Source organism: Eptesicus fuscus, chromosome 21 (genome assembly GCF_027574615.1).
Source record: "Eptesicus fuscus isolate TK198812 chromosome 21, DD_ASM_mEF_20220401, whole genome shotgun sequence".
Taxonomy (NCBI): domain Eukaryota; kingdom Metazoa; phylum Chordata; class Mammalia; order Chiroptera; family Vespertilionidae; genus Eptesicus; species Eptesicus fuscus.
Window position 1 is genome coordinate 1,193,284 of NC_072493.1, and position 21,392 is coordinate 1,214,675.

Sequence of the window (21,392 nt, forward strand, 5' to 3'; positions counted from 1 at the left end):
CAATATGGTTTCCACCCCCGCCCCCCAGTCTGAAATCATCTCTTCACCAGCTTGTCTATTGTTTTTTTGGCTCAAGATGTGCTGTTGTGATAATGGTCTATCTAGCTTCACAAGAAAGGAGACTTAAAAACACCCTGGGAGACAGGGAGCCAAGTCCCCGAATCCAGAGGGCCTGAGCACATGTCAGAAAAACAGGACCTTCTTCTACTGATGTTAACTCTCCAGTGTTAACAGAGAGAGGACGCTGTGAGCAGCTGAAAGCCATGGTGAGCCTGCCCTCTCTTTGGCAGACGAGGCAGCTAAGCAGCACAACATAATCTGGGGAACTCCTGTGCTAAGGACCCAAGACTACTCTGATTCCAGGCGTGGTAAATCAAATCTATCCCCACACAGAGAGAACAGGAATTCTGGGTGCCTTTTCAGTCATGTCAATCCCCCCTAAAACCTCACCCATTTCATCTCATCAGCAACAACACGTTCCACGAGCAGACAGGTTCTAGTTCAGAATCCAACAGGTACCCGAGGCTCCAAATTCTAGAGCTGATGCCTTAGGAGATCAGGTGGACTGTTGGCTACTCCTCTGGCAGGAAGGTCTGAAGGTATTTACAGCTCAGTGAACAGCAAGCAGAGAGAGAGAGCACCATCCATCAGCAAAGGAGAGCTCATCTGCTACTTGATCTGACATTCTGTTCGCGCTCATGCCTTCTCCAGAGAGCAAATGCATCCATCTGAATAAACATGGAGGGGGAAGAAGCGAGGGGAGCAAAGCAGCCAAGAGAATGATTGCAGAAATAACAAGTCCTCCGACCTAAAAGAGTGGCTCTCAGCAGGGGACCCTTTGGGGATGTGCAGGAAACGCCCTTTTAGACAGAGTAATTGCTGCAAGTCGCTATTTGCCTCCACTCATGCCTACCACTTAGTAGGTGCTGAAGAGGGGTGTGTTGAATGAACACAGGCTTGCCCAGAACCCAAGCCAAACAGCAGACACCCTAATTATAATACCAGGGTGAGCTCGTCGGAGCGAACCACCAGCTTCTGGCTGCAAGTGACATCTTAAGGCTGCCTTCCCTGACAGCGTGGGGTCTGTCCTCGGAATCATATTCCATTGTAAGTATAAGGGCCGGATATTTATATGAGCAAGATGTCTTTATCAGGCAAATCCTTAAATCTGGTTTACAACGGCACTGAGCACACAGCCAAAGTGCTCCATTTACTGTGCGTTTGTGTCAAGCATAGCATAGCAGCTAGAAGGCCATGCCTCACGGTCACTTTTGAAATCTCTTATCTTCCCAAAAATCCACTTAATGTTCCAGAGACAGAGAGCCTGGGCAGGACATCGCAGAAAACCCAACACCTGAAATGAGGGCAAACTGTGGTGCCCATGGCAACGCCGCAGTTCATTTTACATTTTCATCAGGTGGATGGCCAAAGAGCAGTTGTTACTATTTGCTCAGAATGGGAAGTCACTTAAAGTGATATTCAGTTGATTCGATACTTCATAAAATATAATTCTTTTTAAAAATATTTTTATTGATTTCAGAGAGGGAGAGGGAAAGAGAGATAGAAAATCAATGAGAGTCACCGATTGGCTGCCTCTTGCACGCCCCCTACTGGGGATTGAGCCCACAACCCCTGGCACGTGCCCTTGTCCAGAATCGAACCTGGGACCCTTCAGTTTTCAGGCCAATGCTCTATCCACTGATCCAAACCAGCTGGGGCTAAAATAGAATTCTTTAAGAGATTTCTTTCTAAAGGTTTTGGTAATTAAATAAAATGAACTATTCTAGAATCTTGATTAGTCTGAATAACTAAAAGAGTCCCATTGATGGCAAAATGGTGAGGTTGGCCCTGGCCGGTGTGGCTAGATTGGTTGGAGCATCATCCCATGCCGAGACATTTAGGTCATGGGTTTGATTCTGGTCAGGGCATATACCCGGGTTTCAGGTTTGATCCTGGTCGGGGCATGGAAGGAAGGCAACGGATCAATGTTCCTTTCTCTCTCTCTCCCTCTCCCTCCCTCCATCACTCAAATAAATTAAATAAAAATATTAGGGGAAAAAAGATGAGGTTTTATCAAAGATGAGGCCACAACCTACAAGTAAGCAAAATTATTTAAAATCCCACTCGTAGAAAAGGACACTGATTACTCATAGTATGTGTGAAATTCTATTTGTGCTGTTCCAATGATCAATGTTTATTTCGGAAAACTGTTACAAAATGCACTAAAGTGTTTGGGATTGTCTTGACACACAGCTCCCACACACTAGTTCACAATCACATACACAAATTCAATAAAACCCAGAAAGCTGTGTTCAAACGAAAGTTTTAATAAAGTATTAAGAACCAGGCTTTTAAAAGGACAGTCGAATCAGTGACATCTCTAAAGTGGATGCAAGTTTCCCATTAAAACATGCATCAAGCAAAATAACCCCAAAAGCCAGTCTCCCTCAATGTTCCTAGGCTGATGCAGGTGCTGACACTTGTGGTAAGCAGCATGTGCCAGCCAGTGCTTTATCATACAACTCCAGTTATTACAGGCATGTGTGGAAGCCTGTTCCTTCTTCTAACTAGCACGTTACAACATGGATGACAACACAGGCTGCATGGAATGGCTCGTGGCTCGTCTGAATGCTGGTTAAGAAGGATCTGGCTATGTCTGAACAGCCACAGTCTGCCCCTCTATCCAACAGGCTGAGCTACTAAATCGCAGACCCCATGAGGAAATCAGTGAGTTCTCGTAGGATGTCACCCACGGAGAACTCTAATTTCATCTGCCCAGGTAAAACAAAACTGCAACCGAATGAACACGTATGCAGGGCCTGATGGGCTGGTCACAGATGGTACTGCACAGGCAAGTCCGAAACTGCTTTCTGGAAATGCCACCTCGATTTTCAGGCCCAGCCCCACCCACAGTTCAATTCTCCTGACTCAAGTGATGCTCAGCCAAGTGGTGATCAGCAAAATCATCTCTGCATGGGAGGACTCAAAAGAATTTGTCACTAGGATACAGTGACACCAATCCCACATTTTGTGGTTAATAAAACAAGTCCTGCATCCAGCTTGGCACAAGGCCCTGATCTGATTTATTTCAAGCCAAGCTGGAGGACGTACAGAAAAAGCTGCCATTCATGAATGCTTCCAGATAGGCCACCAGGGTCCCTTGTAGCAAAATTTACATGGGCCAGAAGTCTCTCTGACAGACCTTTTGAGCAAACGTAGCCTAGTTCCTAAAAAGAGTTGTATTTCCTTAAAAAAAAACCCCCCAAAAACCAAAAAGTAATAGTTTTGCCTACAAAATCTCAGTCTTGCTTGACATTTTTCTCCAAAAAGGTGTCCTGTGAGTGACAAAAGAGGGGATGGGGGTGCAGGGAAAACAAATGCTTGGAGGTCTGATTTAACCATCTAAAACATCACAAGCTTAGCGTGGTTCTCTCCCCGCCCCCTCCTCCTTAATGGAACCAAATAGGAGACACGCAGGACTTTCCCAGGGAAGTCTACATACAGCCTTCATTTAAGATTTCCTGCCCCAGGACATAATTAGGAATTTTCATTCTAAAATGGCACACCTATTTCCTCAGAGAGTCCTGCTATCTTTGAATAAAAAAGGCTAGGTGCCCTTTGGGGGACTCAGTGTGTATTTTTAAACTTCTTATTATACCAACCTAATTTATGGGGCATGTTTAAGAAAACCAGGTAAGGAGTTGATTTGGCAGATGCAAAGTTAATTTGCAGACTCTAGCATACCAGCCCCTTTCTTCTCTCTCTTCCCTGAGCATCCCCAACGCCTTCGGCCCCCTAGGAAGCAGCTCGGCTCTCTCCGCCCGCCCCCCCCACCCTCCGACTCGGTTCCGAACATCAACGAGTCCCTCCGAGCCCCGCACCCAGCCCGCGCCGAGCCTTGCCGAGCACTGCCGAGCGGAGCACCATCGACTTTTCGGGCCTCGCCCTCGGCTGGGCGCTGTCCACCACTCCAACGCCTGAAACACCACCCGGCTCCGGTGGCCGGGGGCCCGGGCTGCCACGGGGCTCGGAGCCCGCCACTGCGGATTACAGTCTTCTGAACTTTTCACATGGCCCCCTTGGCGCGAAAGGGGTGGCTCTGCGGGCACTGACCGACCTGCAAGGGCTCCCGGTAGATGCAACACGCACCTGGCTGCAAAGAGCAATTCCCCAGGCCCCGCCTCCCCATCCGTTTGTGTTGCAAAAAGCCCCGGAGAAACCCGGGCCGAATTACCCGTGGCTCAGAGGGGTGCGGCGGGCCGAGGGGGCCTTTGCACAGAAAGTCCCAGGGGCCTCTCGCACAAAAATAGGAACGTGTCACGCAGACGGGAAAATTGTCTCCAAGTCGCTGCTCCCTACCATCATGGCGCCGCCTAGAACCCGCTTGTCATGCCTGTTACACATGCAAGAATTTTTGCATCTTGTGTCTGAAACCGCCAGCACGCTTCGTCTCCCACCCACCTTTCCACGAAAGGGGTTTTTATTTTCCCTTGTTTTCCAAGGGGATGCAATTACTTTGGCTATTCTGTCAAGTTGAAAAATAATCATTTTTGTTTACTGCACAGCAACCCCTAATTAGGAGCTGTTGTGTGCACGAAGGTGTCACAGCAAAGAGACGCGGAATCCTCGCTAAATGGTCTTGAGGAACTCCTCCATCCGGAACCGACAGGCCCGCGGAAGCAGCGGGGTCAGGAGAGGAGGAGGCTGCACCCCTCCCCTGCAGGCCACCCCCGCCCCAAGCAACCTGCCCGGGTTCAAACGGCCAGGGATGGGGCAAGAAGCGAGCCCGGGAGTGGGAAGGAGGGGCGAGGCTCCTTATTGAGAAAGTGGGGAAGGGAACGAATATCCCATTTTGTTTTAATTTTCCACCATCACTCAAATCCACCCCCAGTTAATTAAGGAGGGGAAACTGATATCTAAGGCAGAAGGGGCGGTGGCGAGTGGGGCCTGAAGTCCGCATTGTGGGCAGATTACACGGACCGCGGCTTATGCAGAGTGTAAATAAATACACTGATAAAGGCCAGAGGGGAAGGAAAACTGCCGGTGTCAGGACAGCAAACGCTGGGAGAGGGGGCGCAGGAGGGGGGCAGCAGGGGGCGGGCACTCAGCTCGCAGCCAGCCTCCCCTCTCCACCTCGGCCTTAGATCACAGCTGTGCCAGTCACATCCACTTAGACACCCAGCCCTGCCCGACCACACGCCCCTTCCCCTAACCCTCATTCCCTTTTCTTGGGGGGGGCGGGGGGGACCACAGCCTCCCAATTCAGCACCAAATCCATGAACAGCAAACATCTGATCCTCCACCCCAGCCATCTAGGGCTGGGTCCCCTCCATGTTTTAGCCAAGTTCAAAATCACTGCCCCAGGAGAAGAGCGGGGGAGATGGGATTGTAGATGTAGAGTAGGGGGTAGGGGGTGGAGGGGGGAGGAGTGAGAAACAGAAGGAAACAGACATAGAGACGGAAATGGAGGCAGTGATACACACAAAACACCCCACGAGCAAGAGCAATGATCATAACCATGCCAATAGTGTGAGGTCCTGATCAATATGGCGGACACTGTCATTCACACAACCACAAGCTCTCCCTGTCTCCCCTCCCAAGAAAAAACCACCCACCCAGGCAGCTGGGGTGAGGGACCGAGAACCAGGGTAGGGAGTGGGGGAGGGGAGTCCAATCCAGGTGTGTGTGTGTGTGTGTGTGTGTGTGTGTGTGTGTGTACAAATTAAAAACCGGGCCTGGAGAGCAATGTGGAGTGAGCAAGGTAACAGCAAAGATAAAAAATAATTCTTAATAAAAGTACCAATGCCACGGGGACTTACTTCATCTGCTTCACAATGGTGCTTTTTCCTGATTCTCCAGCCCCTGTTGGGACAGACAGGGGGGAAACTGGTCAGTGTCAGTTTGGGGAACGGGGTGGAGGGTGTGGGGGGGGGGGGCTTGGGTAAGGCATGCGAGAGGGTGGGCGATCGTGGTGATGCCCCCTCGGGGCCCAGGTTTCCCGGCGCGAATGGGGTGGGGAGCGGCGGGGGGGTGCCGAGCGGCCCGGGTCGGTGGGGGTCGGCCCAGTGCTTACCCAGCAGGAGTAATTTCACGTCTTTGGCGGCGCTGATGCCATCCTCTTTGAGGTTTTTCTCAATCGCCTTGCTCCGCTCGAGGGCGGCTCTCTCCTCGGCGCTCAGAGTACATCCCATGGCGGCCCCTTCCCTGCCACAGCCCGCACGACTCGGCTGGCACGGCTCCCCGGCTCGGCGCGCCCCCCACCCCCCCAGAGAGCAGAGCCTGAGCTCAAAGGGGGACAAAAAAATCTCGATATCCTCCCTTTGGCTAAAAACAGAAATGTGGGGAAACCAGAGCCCCCCCAAACGACAGCCGCTCACAAGATTCTAGCAGCGGAGACTCGCGGCAGCTGGCGGGGCTCTGCGAGTGTCGAGGCGAGGGTGGCCGGGGTCTGGGGCTCGGGAGCCGAGGCAGGAGGAGCCCGCGGTCCGAGGAGGCGCGGGCTGCAGGCGCGGAGGCTGGTGCACAACCCAAATAAATAAAATAATAGTCGAGGCAGGAGCCGCAGCCGGAGCCGGCGGAGGGTGGTGGGGGGCAGGGTGGGTCCTTCGGCCGCTGCTGCCGGAGGAGGAGGCGGCGGCGGCGGCGTGGGGTGTGGAGGGAGTGGGTTGGGGGGTGCTGCTAGTGCATGTGCATCGCCGATCCTCAGCCGTCGGTGCGTCCGCGGCGCCTTCGCCGACCCCCGCGCGCTGGGCAGGGCTGGGCAGGGGGCCGGCCCGGGGGACAGTCTCTAGCGGGAGGCGGCGGCGCGGTCTCGCAGCGCTCGCATCGCCCGGAGCCGACAGGAGACCGGAGAGCGCGAGCGAGCCGCGGGCAGCCGGGAGCTCGGAGGGGAGAGAGGAGCGAGAGAGGCCGGGAGGGAGGGGAGCAAAAAATGAAGGAGGGCTGGCGAGCGCGCGCGCCACAGCCCGGGGGGGAGGGGGCCACGCAGCGCGCGGTGCGCCAGCGGCTCTGCGCACCCCGCCGGCCGGGCCGCCCGCTGACGTCAGCAGAGCCGCGCGCCGGCCCCGGGGACCGGGAGGGCGGGGGCGGGGGAGCGCGCGCCCGGGCCCGCGTCAGCTGGCGGGGGCGCGCGCGCGGCGCGTCCTTTCCACCCCCCGCTCTCCCCGCACCCCCTTCGCTTCCCTGGGGCTCGCGGCTCCCCGGGTGGGCGCGTGCGGGCCCGGGCGGGGGCGGGGCCGGGCTGGGCGCGCGCCGGTCCCCTCCCCGCCCCGCGCTCGGGCGGCGCCGGCCTCGGTGTCAATGGGAGCGCGGGGCTGGGCCTCCCCGCGGCCGTCAGGTGGGCCTCCCGGCTCGCGCCCCGCGCCGCCTCTCCCTCTCCGGCTTCCTCTCCATCTTGGCTCGGGCGGCTCGCCTTCGTGGTGGTTCTCCGGCCGCCGAGGCCGAAGGACCTCAGCCAGCGTGAGGAGACCGTGGGTCTGAGGAACCTGCGTTCCAGAGAATTCGCCTTTGAGGCGTGGGGGCGGATGCGGAATTATGGCTTCCTGCGCCCCCCAAACCTTTAGGGAGCACGTAGTACGGCTGTGCGGAGAGGCACACAGCAGGAGGAGACGAAGCAGGGCCTGGCCCCCAGCCTCGGCCCCCGGTGTCCGCGCCGGCAGCCCCGCCGGGAGCTGGGGGGGCGCCCGGCTCCAGCGAGTGCTCGCTCCCGGCGCGGCGTCGGGGCGCTCCGCTCCTTCCAGGCGGCTTGGCTTGGCGGAGGTCTTCGCACTGATTTCTCCTGCCCTGCCCTTTCCCAAAACACAAGTCCACACAGCGAATTCTGAACAGATTTTCTTCCTTCCCTCGTCTTCAAAAAAAAAAAAAATTTCCCCATCTATTTTCTTTTTGCACATGAAGACCCAGAAACGCGGGTCAGTTACTCCGTGTCCTGAGGGAACGCGTACACATTCGCCAAACATCAGCCATGTTCTGGGTGGTCTCAGACTTCGGAGAAGCCAGTCCTCACTGCACAGACATCAGCTCCCCAGACGGCCCCGGGGGACCTCCCAGAGCGAGGGCCGAGGGAGAGGTTGCCTGGGGACAGGAGAGGCAAGCGGCCCGGGGAAACGTGTTTTCCAATAGCTGGGCCTCTCTGTGACTCTGAAAGCAAACTTGTTTGTTTCATTTCAACAATAGAGCACAATACACCCCCCCCCCCCTGTTTTGGAAACGTTACCCAGCATAAAAATACATTTGCAATGGGGGGTGGGGGTGGAGTTCAGGCCCACCCAGGAGAAAACATTTTTCCCCTGAATTTTTTAAATTATTTCCCAGTATGGGTTTGCCGCATTCTGCACAAATAGCTATGTCAAAAGTGGCATGTAATGCAATTTGAATATCTAAATGTGAGCCACATTTTACTTTTCTAGGAATCTGACAAAGGACTCAGAAAGAGTTGTTTTATAAAGTAAATAACTTCTTCCCCATCTCTCCTCCCAACCCCACCTGCACTCCAGTTTACTTTGGTGTGTATGTTTAGAGGGGAGCTTAGGGGATAAAATCTGGTTTGCCTAAAATTAGGGTGTCACTGAGAGTCAGTTTTCCAGATCAAAAACAGAGCTAAGGTACCCAACATTCAATAGCATTTATTTCCTCATAAGTTTGCCAGGATGATTATGCAGATCTATCAGATAACGGAAAATATTCAGCAGCCTCACCAAGACTCTTCTATCCCTACAAGACGACATTTGAAAGCTTGAAAGGTAAGACTATAACCATTTCTTTGCAGGTGATGGGTTATATTTTATATTTTAATGCTCTTACATATCAAGTAATTCTTAAGAGCTAAGCTCTAGGGGCATTGTGGCTTGTTTGGTTGAATCAAACTATCCTTGATTTTTGGTATATTTATTCTTTCTTGGTATCATACCTGGTCTGGTAGAGACGAAAACCTATTTTGTGTGTGAGTGTGTGTGTGTGTGTTTCTCTTTATTCACTCAGTCCTTAAAAAGCACCCACTTACTGTGTACAGAGTAATGTTCTAGGCACTTATGGACGTTGTACTTCAGGTTTGTCTACCTTGCTTTCTTGTTCTGGTCACTTTGCATCTTTATTGATGGGCTTCGTACAAGACGGATAGCAACCCTCTTCGTACATTGTGCTTCACAGCTTACAGAGCGCTTTTGTAGAAATGATCTCATGTGGTCCTCTCCATAACCCTCAGGTACTGTGGTGTGGGAGGAGGAAGAACTCATGAATCCAGATTGACCTGAGTACCTATTTTACAGCTGAAAAAACTGAGCCTCTGGGGGGAGGGTTAAGGAACTTATGCAAGATCACGGGGTCATTATTAAGTAATAAGCCAGGGCTCCTTTTACAGGCTTGTGGACTATTTGAAAAATAGCATGTTATATAAGTACATAAAGCATTGCCTCCTAGACTCACAGAAAATTCCCTATCCTAGAACCCTATTGTATCCTGGTCCCCCCCAAAGGAAGTGAGGATGAGAACATCCCTGTTCTCTGTGAGGTATTAGTTATTAGATAATACCCCAATATCTGTCCACAATGAATTCCTGTGGGGATAGGGAAATGACAATCCTAACATCAGGAATGATCAAATTCATTTGGTTTTATTTTATATGATCTTCAGAATTATATTTCTCTGGTCATTGCTGTTGGCCAGAGAATAATGCTCATTTACTCCACCCTCCGTCAGCATTCCTCCTTGCCCCCCCCACGTTGTTAAACACATTTTTTATTTTTAAAAGGTAGTTAGAATATTTTATGTGCTCTCTAAAAGGAACAATGGCAAAAGCCTACATTAGGCTGCCTTTTTACTGCAGGTGGCTCTAATTCAGGAGGAAGTAACTTATGACATAAGATCCTCCCGCTCTGACGTACAGAATGTGGGCTGTCATGAGGAACTGAATTTCCTTATTTGTCCCCTTTTGTTATTACTTTTACTAGATATGTGTGTATTGACAATCTGTGGTGTTTAATATATTGGTTTAAACTCAAATGGAGGTTTAGATATGAGCTTGGATTCGTGAAATCTTGAAATCCCTGGAATGTTCTCTCAAAACCATCCACATGAGGATCAGTGTGTTTGTTAAAGGTTGTCACCTGTCTTACCAAGTCACACTCTTCTGCAATCTGCGTTGCTAGCCAGTCCCCACGTGGTTTTTCTGTGTACAACACGGGAGGGCTTAAATAGACTCTATATGTGTCAACCACTTTTGCTCGGAGCTTACTTTCTTAAAATCCAGTATCTCACATGCTTCTCAATTCAACTTTTAAAAAAATGTTAATTGGTGTGGTATGTGTGTGTGTGTGTGTGTGTGTGTGTGTGTTTTGTATTTCTGCCAAAGGAAAAATTATGAAAAGCACTACTCCTTATGAACACTACTGTCATGGGAAGAAAATAGGCTAACACGTGTGGTTCATGAGCCAAATGAAATCAAACTAAGTGTCAAGTGAATTAGACATTTTAGGGAGAATGGTAGATCACTGGAGATTTTAGTTTTCTGCACGAAGGGTTTCTATTATAAAATTGATAGTTCACAATCTAACTTAATGGTGACTATAATTTAGAATGTCTGGGTCAGACTAGTATATGTCTTAGTGTTTTGTGATAAATATCTGGCATTAATGAGGGCAGAATCAAAGATTTGTTTTATGTCACTAGAAGGCCCCTATTTTACCCATATTCAGCACTTCTCTGACGGATAGTCTTTTGTGCACATCTCTCAGACTTACTGAATTAGTGGTTCTCAAATGTCATTGTGCATAAGAATTACGTGGGATACTTTTTAAGAATGCAGATTCCTGGGTCCTGGACTTTGAATCGTAAGTCTGAGGTGGAGCCAGGAAATGTTCATTTCTACAATGAGACCTTCTCCTTCATGGGATGCCAATGCCCTTTGAGAAACACCTCAGCGGACTTGCAAACCCCGTTGAGGTGACTGAGTGACCTGTTCACTTTGTGTGTATCCCGAAAGGCCCATGGTCCAGAGGTCATCATTTTTAATACTTCTCAATTAAATTCACCTGGCTATAAGCAAGGGCTAAACCAAATCACATATTTAAGTTCTTCCCTGCTCTGCAACTTTTTTGATTTTTCTGATAGAAATTTTGGGACTTGGTGATTCTAGAAAAAATTTAAGATTGGACAAGTTGAAAAAGGTAATGGATGTTTTCAGGTAAGGTTCTGACGTGTGAAACTGCACTGATTTTAAACACACAAATGAGAGATTTATTGGCTTTTAGAAGCATGTGAGAAGAGCAAATGTTTTTGAAGTTCCCATCAGAAAATTCTTGGCTAAGTTTTGTGTCTCATTTGTTATTTTGTAGAGTTTATAAAAATAAATGAGTTTCTTTATAATAGGAATAAAAGATGCCAGGGGAAGAAAAAAGGTTTTGTGTACTTTTAAATGAAGGGATTTGAATAAAGGGGCAGATTAAGGCTCGCAGGTAATTGAATTGAGCTCTTCAGTTGTTGAAGTCCATTATGTGGTCGTTCTTAAGAGTTGTACAACAGCGTTAGTTGTTGTACTTTGATGGTACAAGAACCCTGAAGAGGGGCTGCTTCGTGGTTTTTCTCAATGTAGGAGAGTAAGAGAATTCCACAAGGATGCGTTTGGCTTGAATGGAGTGGGAAGTTGGAAGGGCCTAGGATGTGAGCTTTCAAATTGATAAGATTGTCCAAGAGCTGAAATTAAAGTTGGAAGCTTTAGCTTAATAAGAAGGCGTTACTTAACAGCCATGGTCCCTGTTGTAATTTCCTTTCATTAGAAACCAAGATCCTTATTTGTTATAATGAGAATAATAGTACTTTTCAACCTAACGGGGCTGGCATTGATAGATAAGATGAACAGGTACACGTTTGTAAAATATTTATTTAAACCTTATTAAGTGCTCCAGAAGACAGATTTCCTGACACAAAAGGGTTTCTTGCATTATTTATCTTATTTCCTATCTCCACAGAGCCTTTCACACATGCAGCCCTAACACATTTTAGACATCATCTCATTAGTCTTCTGCAAGCTGCAAGGTCCAAAGTCTTATTTTTTGCATTGCTCTTAACAAATAGAAATGTTTTTGTTATATTTGCGAAAGCAAAAAGTAGGTGAATTTTGTCTGAACTCAGTTAAAACCAGTTTGAATTGGCCGTAACAACTGTGAGTGGTGGGAGGGCGAGGCTATCAATGAATTCAAACCTTCTAGAAGAAGACTAAAAGTGTCTGACCAGACTAAACGGGCTTCATTTCGTGACCTGGCTGCATCCTCTGAAGTGCACGTGGTTTGGGGTGTTTCCAGTCTGCCAAGTACCAAGAACATGGCGTTCTAGTGGGGTAACATGGTTCTTCAGTTGAGCTGACATTTGAGCGTGTTTTCTGTTCCCCAAAGGCCGGCAAAACCCTGACCTCTGTGGCAGAGGAGAACATTGTATGAAATTCCTATGTGTGTGGGGGAGCACTTCTATAAAATTGAAAAAGGGCAATTCAGAAAGAGAAGCATTTTCTACCAGACACCTATCCCATAGGACTTTTAGCTTGAATCAGTTCAGAGCTTGAAGCAGAAAAAAGAACTGAACCAATGTTCTTCTTGAGCTGCCCCCGTAGTCAGCTGTCTTTCCCCAAGACCACTGTAGCCTTGGGAGAGGCCTAAGAGAAGAGAAAATGAAATGGAGGGGGGAGGACTTTGAACTACTTACATCCAGTGTAAATTAAAAACAGAGAGGGCATATACACACCTCACGGAAAACACTGAATGTAAAGGCAGACAGTGATTGAAATTAATGAGATGAATGTCCAAAGGCAATCTTAAAAAAAGTCAATGGTGGGATCCCGGATTGAGAGGTGGGATGAATGGGGCAGGGAAAGAAGAAGGGTAGATTTTTGGAATTCATCAATTTGATTATCCCTGTGTGTGTGTGTGTGTGTGTGTGTGTGTGTGTGTGTGTGTTACTTCAGAACCTCTCCTTCTCTTCTAGGAACAGTGACACCAATCATTCTTTCCTTCTCTCCCATTTCTGCTCCACTTCTATACTTAGCTTTATTGCCCCCTATACATATGCTTAGCAAAAAAAATAGTGATAAGAATATTTTCCCTATCATTGCCTTCATTTATGTGATGCATATTAATTGTTTATTGTGTGCCAGACTCTGTGTTAGGTGCTGGGAATACACTGTTAAATATAACACACATGATCCCTGGCAATCAGGGTACATAAAGCCTCTGGTCTTTGAATTATAGCAACCTCTCAACAGTGTTTGATTTGATCCTTGGGTGTTGTTTTTTTTTAATCTTTATTGTTGAGAGTATTACAGATGTCACTCTTCCCCCGCCCCTCCCCCCATTGCTCCCGTCCACCCAGTTCCAGCCCTGCCCCAGGCCTTCGACACCTTATTGTCTGTGTCCATAGGTAATGCATATATACATATAAGATCTTTGTTTAATCTTCTTTCCGCCCCTCACCCCCCTTCCTTCTGAGAATGGTCAGTCTGTTCCATTTCCATGCTTCTGATTCTATTTTATTCACCAGTTTATTCTGTTCATTAGATTTCTTATTTGTTTATTTTGGTTTTTAGATTCAATTGTTGATAGGTATGTATTTGTTGTCATTTTGTTCATATTTTTTATCTTTTTCTTCTTCTTAAAGAATACCCTTCAACATTTCCTATAATACTGGTTTGGTGGTGATGAACTCCTTTAGCTTTTTCTTGTCTGTGAAGCTCTTTATCTGACCTTCAATTCTAAATTATAGCTTTGCTGGGTAAAGTAATCTTGGTTGTAGGTTCTTGCTATTCATCACTGTATATTTCTCGCCACTCCCGTCTGGTCTGCATAGTTTCTGTTGAGAAATCAGCTGACAGTCGTATGGGCACTCCCTTGTAGTTAACTAACTGCTTTTCTCTCCCTGCTTTTAAGATTCTCCGTCTTTAGCACTTGGCATTTTAATTATGATGTGTCTTAGTGTGGTCTCCTTTAGTTCCTCTTGTTTGGAACTCTCTGTGCTTCCTGGACTTGTAAGTCTATTTCTTTCACCTGGTAGGGCAAGTTTTCTGTCATTATTTCTTCAAATAGGTTTTCAATATCTTGTGCTCTCTTTTCTTCTGGCACCCTTGAAATTGTCCCAGAGGCTTCTTACACTATCTTCATATTTTTGGATTCTTTTTCCTTTTTGCTCTTCTGATTGGGTATCTTTTGCTTCCTCATATTTCAAAATCGTTAATTTGATTCTCAGAATCCTCTACTCTACTGTTGAATCCCTGTATATTATTCTTTATTTCAGTCAGTGTATGCTTGATTTCTGACTGGTCCTTTTCCATTTTTTTTGGAGGTTTCTAGAAGATTCTTGAGTAACCTTATAACTGTGGTTTTGAACTCTATATCCAGTAGTTTGCTTTCTTCCATTTCTTTCATTTGTGACATGTTTCTTTGTCTCTGCATTTTGGTTGCTTCCCTGTGTTTGTTTCTATGTACTGGGTAGAGCTGCCATGTCTCCTTGGGGTGGTAGAGTGGCCTTGTATAGTGTCTCAGCCTCCCCAGTCACCTGAGCTGGGAGCTCTAGGTGCACCCCTTTGTGGGCTGAGAGCACAGTCTTGTTGTAGTTGAGCCTTGATTGCTGTTGGTGTCACTGGGAGAAATGGACCTCCAGGCCAATTGGCTGTGAGGACCAGCTGTGACTACAGGGGGAGAGCTGCTGTGCAGGAGACACCCCTATGGAGCAGGACTTGCTGCTGTGGGGCTTTTGCCCATTGAGTGTGTCTCTTATGGATGTGAAGAGTTGTAATCTGGTATGGTCTCACACTGACCACTGGGTATACTGGCTCTTGGGTCTTCAAGGAGGTGCAAAGTCAGCCACTCCCTGGGGCCACCCAGCAGGAGCTACAGAGAGATCTGCAGATTCCTCCTCTTTGTATCGGATTTGGAAGTGCCCAGATGAGGCCCAGCTATGAAGCAAGGCAGGCTGGTGCTGGTGTCAGGTCTTGGGCCTTTTATTGGTAGGTTTGGGGCTCGCTGATCCAGCTGCAGCTTGTTTGAGAGATTTTACCCTGAGCAAGGACAGGCCATTCATACGCAAAAGCCGGTGCACATAGCTTGGGTGGGGTGTAAATTGGTTGAGGCTGGGTCTTAGGGAATCATCAGGGTGGAGCAAACAGAAATGGCTGCCAGTCAGCCCTAGGACTGGGGAGGTCCCAGCATAGGAACAATGATCCCTGTGAGCACCTCCGTCTGGGAGAAAGCCGCCCTTGGTTCTTGCCCCGCTGCCAGACAGTTTAGTTCCTCCTCATATGTGTCTGTGTTCCCCAGAGCCTCGCCCTGGTGCTGGAGCTCAGAGGAAGCAGGACCTTGTAAGTTCAGTTCCTGGTGCCAGCCTTTAAAGAGGAGCAGCTGGGTCTCCAGCAGCCTGTGTGTCACTCAGCCCCAACCCGCACTGGTCTTTACTGTCTGTAGTTCTTACTGCCCGTAGGGACTTCTTGTCTCAGCTCTGAGAGCCTGGGCTGGGGGTCTGGTGTGGGGCTGGGACCCCTTGCTCCTCTGAGCAGCCTCCACAAGAGAGATCTCCCTACAGCAGTGATGGGCAACCTTTTGAGCTTGGTGTGTCAAACTTCGCCAAAAACTGAGCATAACTCGGGTAGTGTGTCACTTTGAGGAAAAAACATTATTTTGCGATATTTATAATTTAAATAACATAAATGTATAATTGTTATATATAATTGTATTTAATAAACCAAAAACTAAATATTTAACTTACCTGCTTAGTGACTTCTTTGTTCATCCGTCAGTCGGTTTCTTTTGTTGGTCTTGATATTATTTAGCTTGTGTGGGGTGCCGTGAACTAAGATAAGTGAGGGGGAGGGGGAATTCTTTAACTAACCTGCCTATTAGTGCCTTTTTTGTTGCTGAATTTCATTGGCTAAATCTTCAATTGAAGGTTGGTATTTTGTACACTTCAGGCCCAAGCAAGCGCTACTAACTTCATCTGTCAATTTGTTTCTTTTGTTGGTTTTGATATTATTTAACGCTGAGAATAAGGCCTCACAAAAGTATGTAGAGGGAAAAATTGTGAGTAAAGCCATTGCTATATTTTTCAGGGTGCTAAAAGCGTCTGGTAGTCGGTTCCACGCACTCCAAATTTCCTGTTCGTATTGGCACTCCTCTTGATTCTCCAAGCGGCACCTTTCCAGATTCTCAAGCTTTGACCTCAAGTCAACAAACACCTGAGCCCAGATACTGTCTTGAAATTCTGCAAGTTGCATCTCCAAATCATCAATTTGCATCCATTGGAAACCATTTAATTCCAAACTACTGTAGACTACTACATCAGGATACTTAATTATTTTCATGGTCTGTTCTAGACTTCTAAATTGACTAAATCTATCACTAAACTGGTCAAGTAACGAGTCTAAAACATGCTGGTACTTCATATGAAAGAGTTCCATTTCATTTTGTACAGCTGCACTGGCCTTCTCAAAATACTTTGTTACTCGAGGAAAATACTTATAAGTTTTAGTTTCTACATCTCGCTTGAAAATTTTAACTTTACTTTCAAAAGCTTTTATGTATCCAAACATAATGTCAATACTTTTGCCTAAACCTTGTAACTTTAAGTTCAGTTCATTAATATGAACAGAGAGATCTGTAAAAAACATCAGGGTGTTGACCCACTTATCATCATTAAGCTGAGGAAAGTTTCCCAGATCCTTATCCTCAAGAAATACCTTGATTTCTTCAAAGCACTCCACAAAGTGCTCAAGAACTTTGCCTCGGCTCAGCCATGTTACATTATTGTACATCAGCAGTCCACTGTAGGTAGAATCAACCTCAAGTAAAAGTGCCGAAAATTCTCGCTTGTGAAGGGGGCGAGCAGCTATTAAATTAACTATTTTTGTAACAACTGACATTAAGTCGTTTAAGTCGGTGAATCCTGCCTTGGCACATAAAGCCTCCTGATGGATAATACAATGAAAAGGCACAATCGGATGTCCAATAGCTCCTGTAAACAATTTGACAAATCCGACTTTTTCCCCCCACCATATTTGGTGCCCCATCTGTCGTCACTGACACAACTTTAGAGATATCAATGCTTAGGTCATGAAATGTTTGTATAACAACCTTACATATTTTGCTTCCTGATTTACTTGTTGACACTGATAATAACTTTATCAACTCTTCTCTTATTGTGAGACCATCAGAATATCGACCAATAATGGCCAACTGAGCATGTGATGTGACTCATCAAGAGAGATCGAAAAATATTTATACTTCCTTATGTCTCTCTTTAATTGATGTTGTACGTTTGTGTTCAGTCTCATTATTCGGTCTTTTATGGTATTTCTACTGAGTGGTAACTCAGAGATTCTCTTAATAATTGCATCTTTATTCTGCATATCGTGAAATAGAACTGGTGCACATCTTAGGAGAGTTTCTTTAATAAATTCTCCCTCACTGAGTGCTTTTCCATGCTGAGCTATAGAGTGAGCAATGCTCAAACTTGCAGATGTTAAATTTGTAGAGCCTTTCATAAATTTAAGGATGGAATTAGATTGGCTCTTATAAAGGTGTAGCTGCCTGGAAATGTATTCCTTCCTTTCATCCTCATTTTTTCCAAGAGCTGGGAATGATTAGTTTCAAAATGTCTATTTATATTCCACGTTCTGCTTACTACTGTTTCAGTACATAGAACGCAAAATGATCTGCCATTTTTTTCTATAAAGCCATACATCTCAGTCCATGTCTCTTGAAAGCGTCGGCCACTGCTACTACCACTTCCTTTACTTAACCTTAGTTTTTTATTTTTGGGGTTCTCCATCAGGGGGGCAGTGACAGAAGATAGAATTATAGATAGCTTGTTAGGCCTGCAGGCAATTCGGGGTTAACTAGCCTAACTAACCACAAAATGGTGCATATAACTGTCTTTTTAGGAAAGGGCAGGTTTAAGAAGCAGAAATAGGGGTTAATAAGGATGCACAATAGTAATAGTGGTGAAATGGAGTCTGCACTATGGAGCAAGATGGTGTTCCTTATGTGAATTAAAATGGCTGCAGCTATTTCTAATGGGGGGAAACGGCACCCATAGCACGCTACAAACCCTCGCCTCTCCCAGCCTTCCCCTCACTTATCTCAGTAATGATGGATTAGAAATCCATGACACCCCAGAACAGTAGATAATGGTTGCTGTGGCCTTGTTACTTGTAATGGCAGGGCCCCCAAAGATGCGTCCCCCACTGCATTCCGCTGCTCCCTGCTCTGCCGGCGGAAGTGAGGGCAAAGATCCCGGCTTAACCGGAAGTCCAGAACTAGACGCTCTGTGCCGGACTTCTGTTGTTTTGGCCTACAGACCTCCGGCACAGAGTGTCTACTCCAAGACTCTAGTCGCAAATGTTTCATCTTCAGGAGCAGCAAATGTTTCATCCTTGGCATGCGGCCACCTCAGCGGCCGTGTGTCATCAGAAATGGCTACACGTGTCAGTGCTGACACGCGTGTCATAGGTTCACCATCACTGCCCTACAGATTAAAAAAGCGGCACACGTGGGTCCCAGACCAGCCTGTTCTGTGCCTCTGCACTTCCTACCAGTCTCAGTGTGCTTTTTTCTTTATCTCTAGTTGTAGGACTTCCATTCAGCCAGCTTTCTGGCAGTTCTGGATGATGGTGGTTCTGTATTTTAGTTGTAACTTGATGTGGTTGTGGAAGGCAGCGAGTACAGGTGTTTACCTACGCTGCCATCTTAAAATCTCCTGATTTGATCCTTTTAATAGCCATTTGACATAACCAAGATTTCTATTTCTACTTCATTCATAACGAAACTAAGCTTAGAGAAGTTAAAATGATTTACCCAAGATCACATAGTTGGTAAATTGTGTAATCGGAATGGTCACCTTAATTTTCTGAATTTCAAGACAGTGGTCTTTCTGCTACACCATGCCGTTTCCCTAAGATCCAAGGGAAGTACGTAGACCAATATATTATTCATATTTTACTTAATAACCTTACCTCCCTTTGTTAGATATTCTTGATCATTATAAATGAAATTTATCCAAGCAACTCATGACCCCATGATATTTATTCAAATAACTATTTCCAGCTCTTAATGTAGAATAGATTATCTTTGTAGTGCATAATTATCAGAATTTCTCTGTTTTGCAATACCCCCTCTCTCATAAAGATAACAACCAGAAATTGGAAGTAGGTGATATATAACTATTAAAGGAAGATATTGGAAAGCTTACTCCCTATCAGTTTGGACAAATAACAAATGTAAGTAATTTTCAAAACTAAAGGGGAGGAGTAGACTGTATGGTGATTACAAGAGGGAAAGGAGTGTGGGAGGAGGATGAAGAGGATAAAGGGGGGATAAATGGTGGTGTAAGACTTGATATGGGGTAGTGAACACACAATAAAGTGTACAGATGATGTACTAGTATTAGAGAGTTGTACACCTGAAACCTACATAATTGTATTAACCAATGTCACCCTAATAAGCTCAATAAAAAAATAAATATCCATACTATCCAAAGCAAAAATTTAAAGTAATAATAAAATAAAATCATAAGAAAAAAGGAGTGAAAAGAACACTGTTCTGTGAATCAAGAGACGGAACTTTTAGTCTTGGTTCAGCCAACTTTGGGAAATTAAATTTTCTTTCTAAGTCTCAATTTCCTCAATCAGGGACTGGATTTTAGGTACGTTATATATTCTACACCCATAATTCTAAATCTGAGTTGAAAGGACAAGGAACCTAGAGATTGGTATTGGGGAGACTATAGAAGGCAGAGCTATAGGCCCCTCTGCAGGGCAAAGCAAGAAAACATCACAGATCCATTCTGTCCTGAATCTGAGTCCATCTGTTCCACTTGAAAGGGCTCCCTTTTCTTTTTTCCTCCCTTCAAATCAAGAATGAATCTTTCATATTCTTATGGCATTTGCTTAAAAAATATAACACGCTTGTACACAGAACAACCCAATATTATGGAAGGACTGTAGCTTTGATTTTTCAACTTAGAAGGGACACCATTCCTAGATATACTGGACTTTTTTCTTTTTAAAGCCCATCCTGAAAGGTTTTCTCCAGATTGCCTTATATCCCTTTCAGCACAGCAGGCAGATAATGGCTCGTAATCACCACCCAATTGATTTGGAGACGAGAGAATTTCTTCACGGGGAATGGGATGCATAGGGGAACATCCCTTGGTGCTGGGGAAGGGTAGCCAAGGGGGTTGCCTCGATCCAGGAGTGTGACAGCCAGTGGTCAGTAACCAGAGGGGCAGATGAGCTTCTCAAGGTGTTGACCTTCTACCAGAGCCTTCACTGGATCTATTCGGTCCTGCTCTTCTGGCATGAGCTCTAACCGTCCTCCCAATTCTTCACTTACTTCCCACACCCCTCAAATGTGTCTTGGTTAGTGATAACTAGTTGCTCCCTGCCGTCTTGCTGAAAGGGTTTCATCAAGTTAATGGAGGAATTCACCAAAGTGCTTCCACAACCGTAAGGATACCAGTCTCCAAGCATGAAAGAACCAAGGATTTGTGGGTTTATCCAACAGTGACCTAAAACTTCAAGTTTTTTTTCTTTCATTACACAAGTAACCTTCTAATTTAAGGGAAAGTAGCTTTGAACAGAAAACACCTGTGTTCTCTACCCTAGAATGACGAGGCTATGACGTTTTGGAATTTCTTATTGGCTCCAGAATCTTCTTGCCCTCTGTTCCCCGTAGGAAGCTATTCTATTTGGAAACCAGCTTCTTTCCCAGCTAACTGTAACTACCGAGAGAAAACACCATCACCCCTTTGACAATACTCTGAAGCTATGTCTGAAACAGAATTCAAGTAAGGGATGGGAAGTTGGGGACACTTAGCTTCGTGGGGCAGTCTAACCCTTGTGACAGGTCCTGGACTAATCCAGAGTATGAGCAAGGAAAATCCCAGCATCTCTAGATGTGCTACTTGGTGGCCGAGCATCACATCAGTCTCTCTGCTTGTCCTTCTTTGAACTAACCCCGGCCCTAGGGAGTAGGCTCTCACCTTGGTCATTGGGACTGGTTCCAGTTATAGGACTCTCAAGTTCTCTTGTATCTGACTCTGACTCTGTTTTGGATTGCACATAGTCTGTTCATCAGTGTAATTTAATTATGGAATGCCAGTGAATGCCTTAAAGTAGCTCATAAACCATTTTTTGTCTTTGTCATTAAAATGTGGTGAATAAAAAACTTGTTTCATGCTGGAAAATGCTTCTTATGAGATCTATTATTTGGGAATACAATGCACAGGAACGTTTGTTTCTATCTACCTTGAAAAAAAATCCCCTTCAGAGATAGCACGTGGAGAGCAGCCATCTGTTCAGGGTTACACCTCCGAATTGCTGTTTCTCTGAACTCGCCTGATTCTGTATATGTTAATTTGAAAAG

General features: G+C 46.3%; 1 protein-coding gene and 1 non-coding gene across 4 annotated transcripts in view; both read right to left on the reverse strand.

Moving 5' to 3' along the window:
* GNAO1 (G protein subunit alpha o1) overlaps positions 1–6,191 on the reverse strand; it is a 115,314-nt gene extending 109,123 nt beyond the window's left edge. For all 3 annotated transcript variants that reach the window (XM_008152325.3, XM_054710423.1, XM_008152327.3), the window contains exons 1-2: positions 6,074–6,191; positions 5,820–5,862 (exon numbers count right to left, since the gene is read on the reverse strand). In XM_008152325.3, the coding sequence (XP_008150547.1) occupies positions 5,820–5,862; positions 6,074–6,191 (161 nt within the window). The remainder of the gene's footprint in view (positions 1–5,819; positions 5,863–6,073) is intronic.
* Positions 6,192–18,279: 12,088 nt separating this feature from the next.
* MIR9338-2 (microRNA mir-9338-2) lies at positions 18,280–18,354 on the reverse strand. The gene is given in 1 exon segment (NR_130579.2): positions 18,280–18,354. It is a non-coding gene; the product is annotated as a microRNA mir-9338-2 (primary transcript).
* Positions 18,355–21,392: the final 3,038 nt, after the last annotated feature.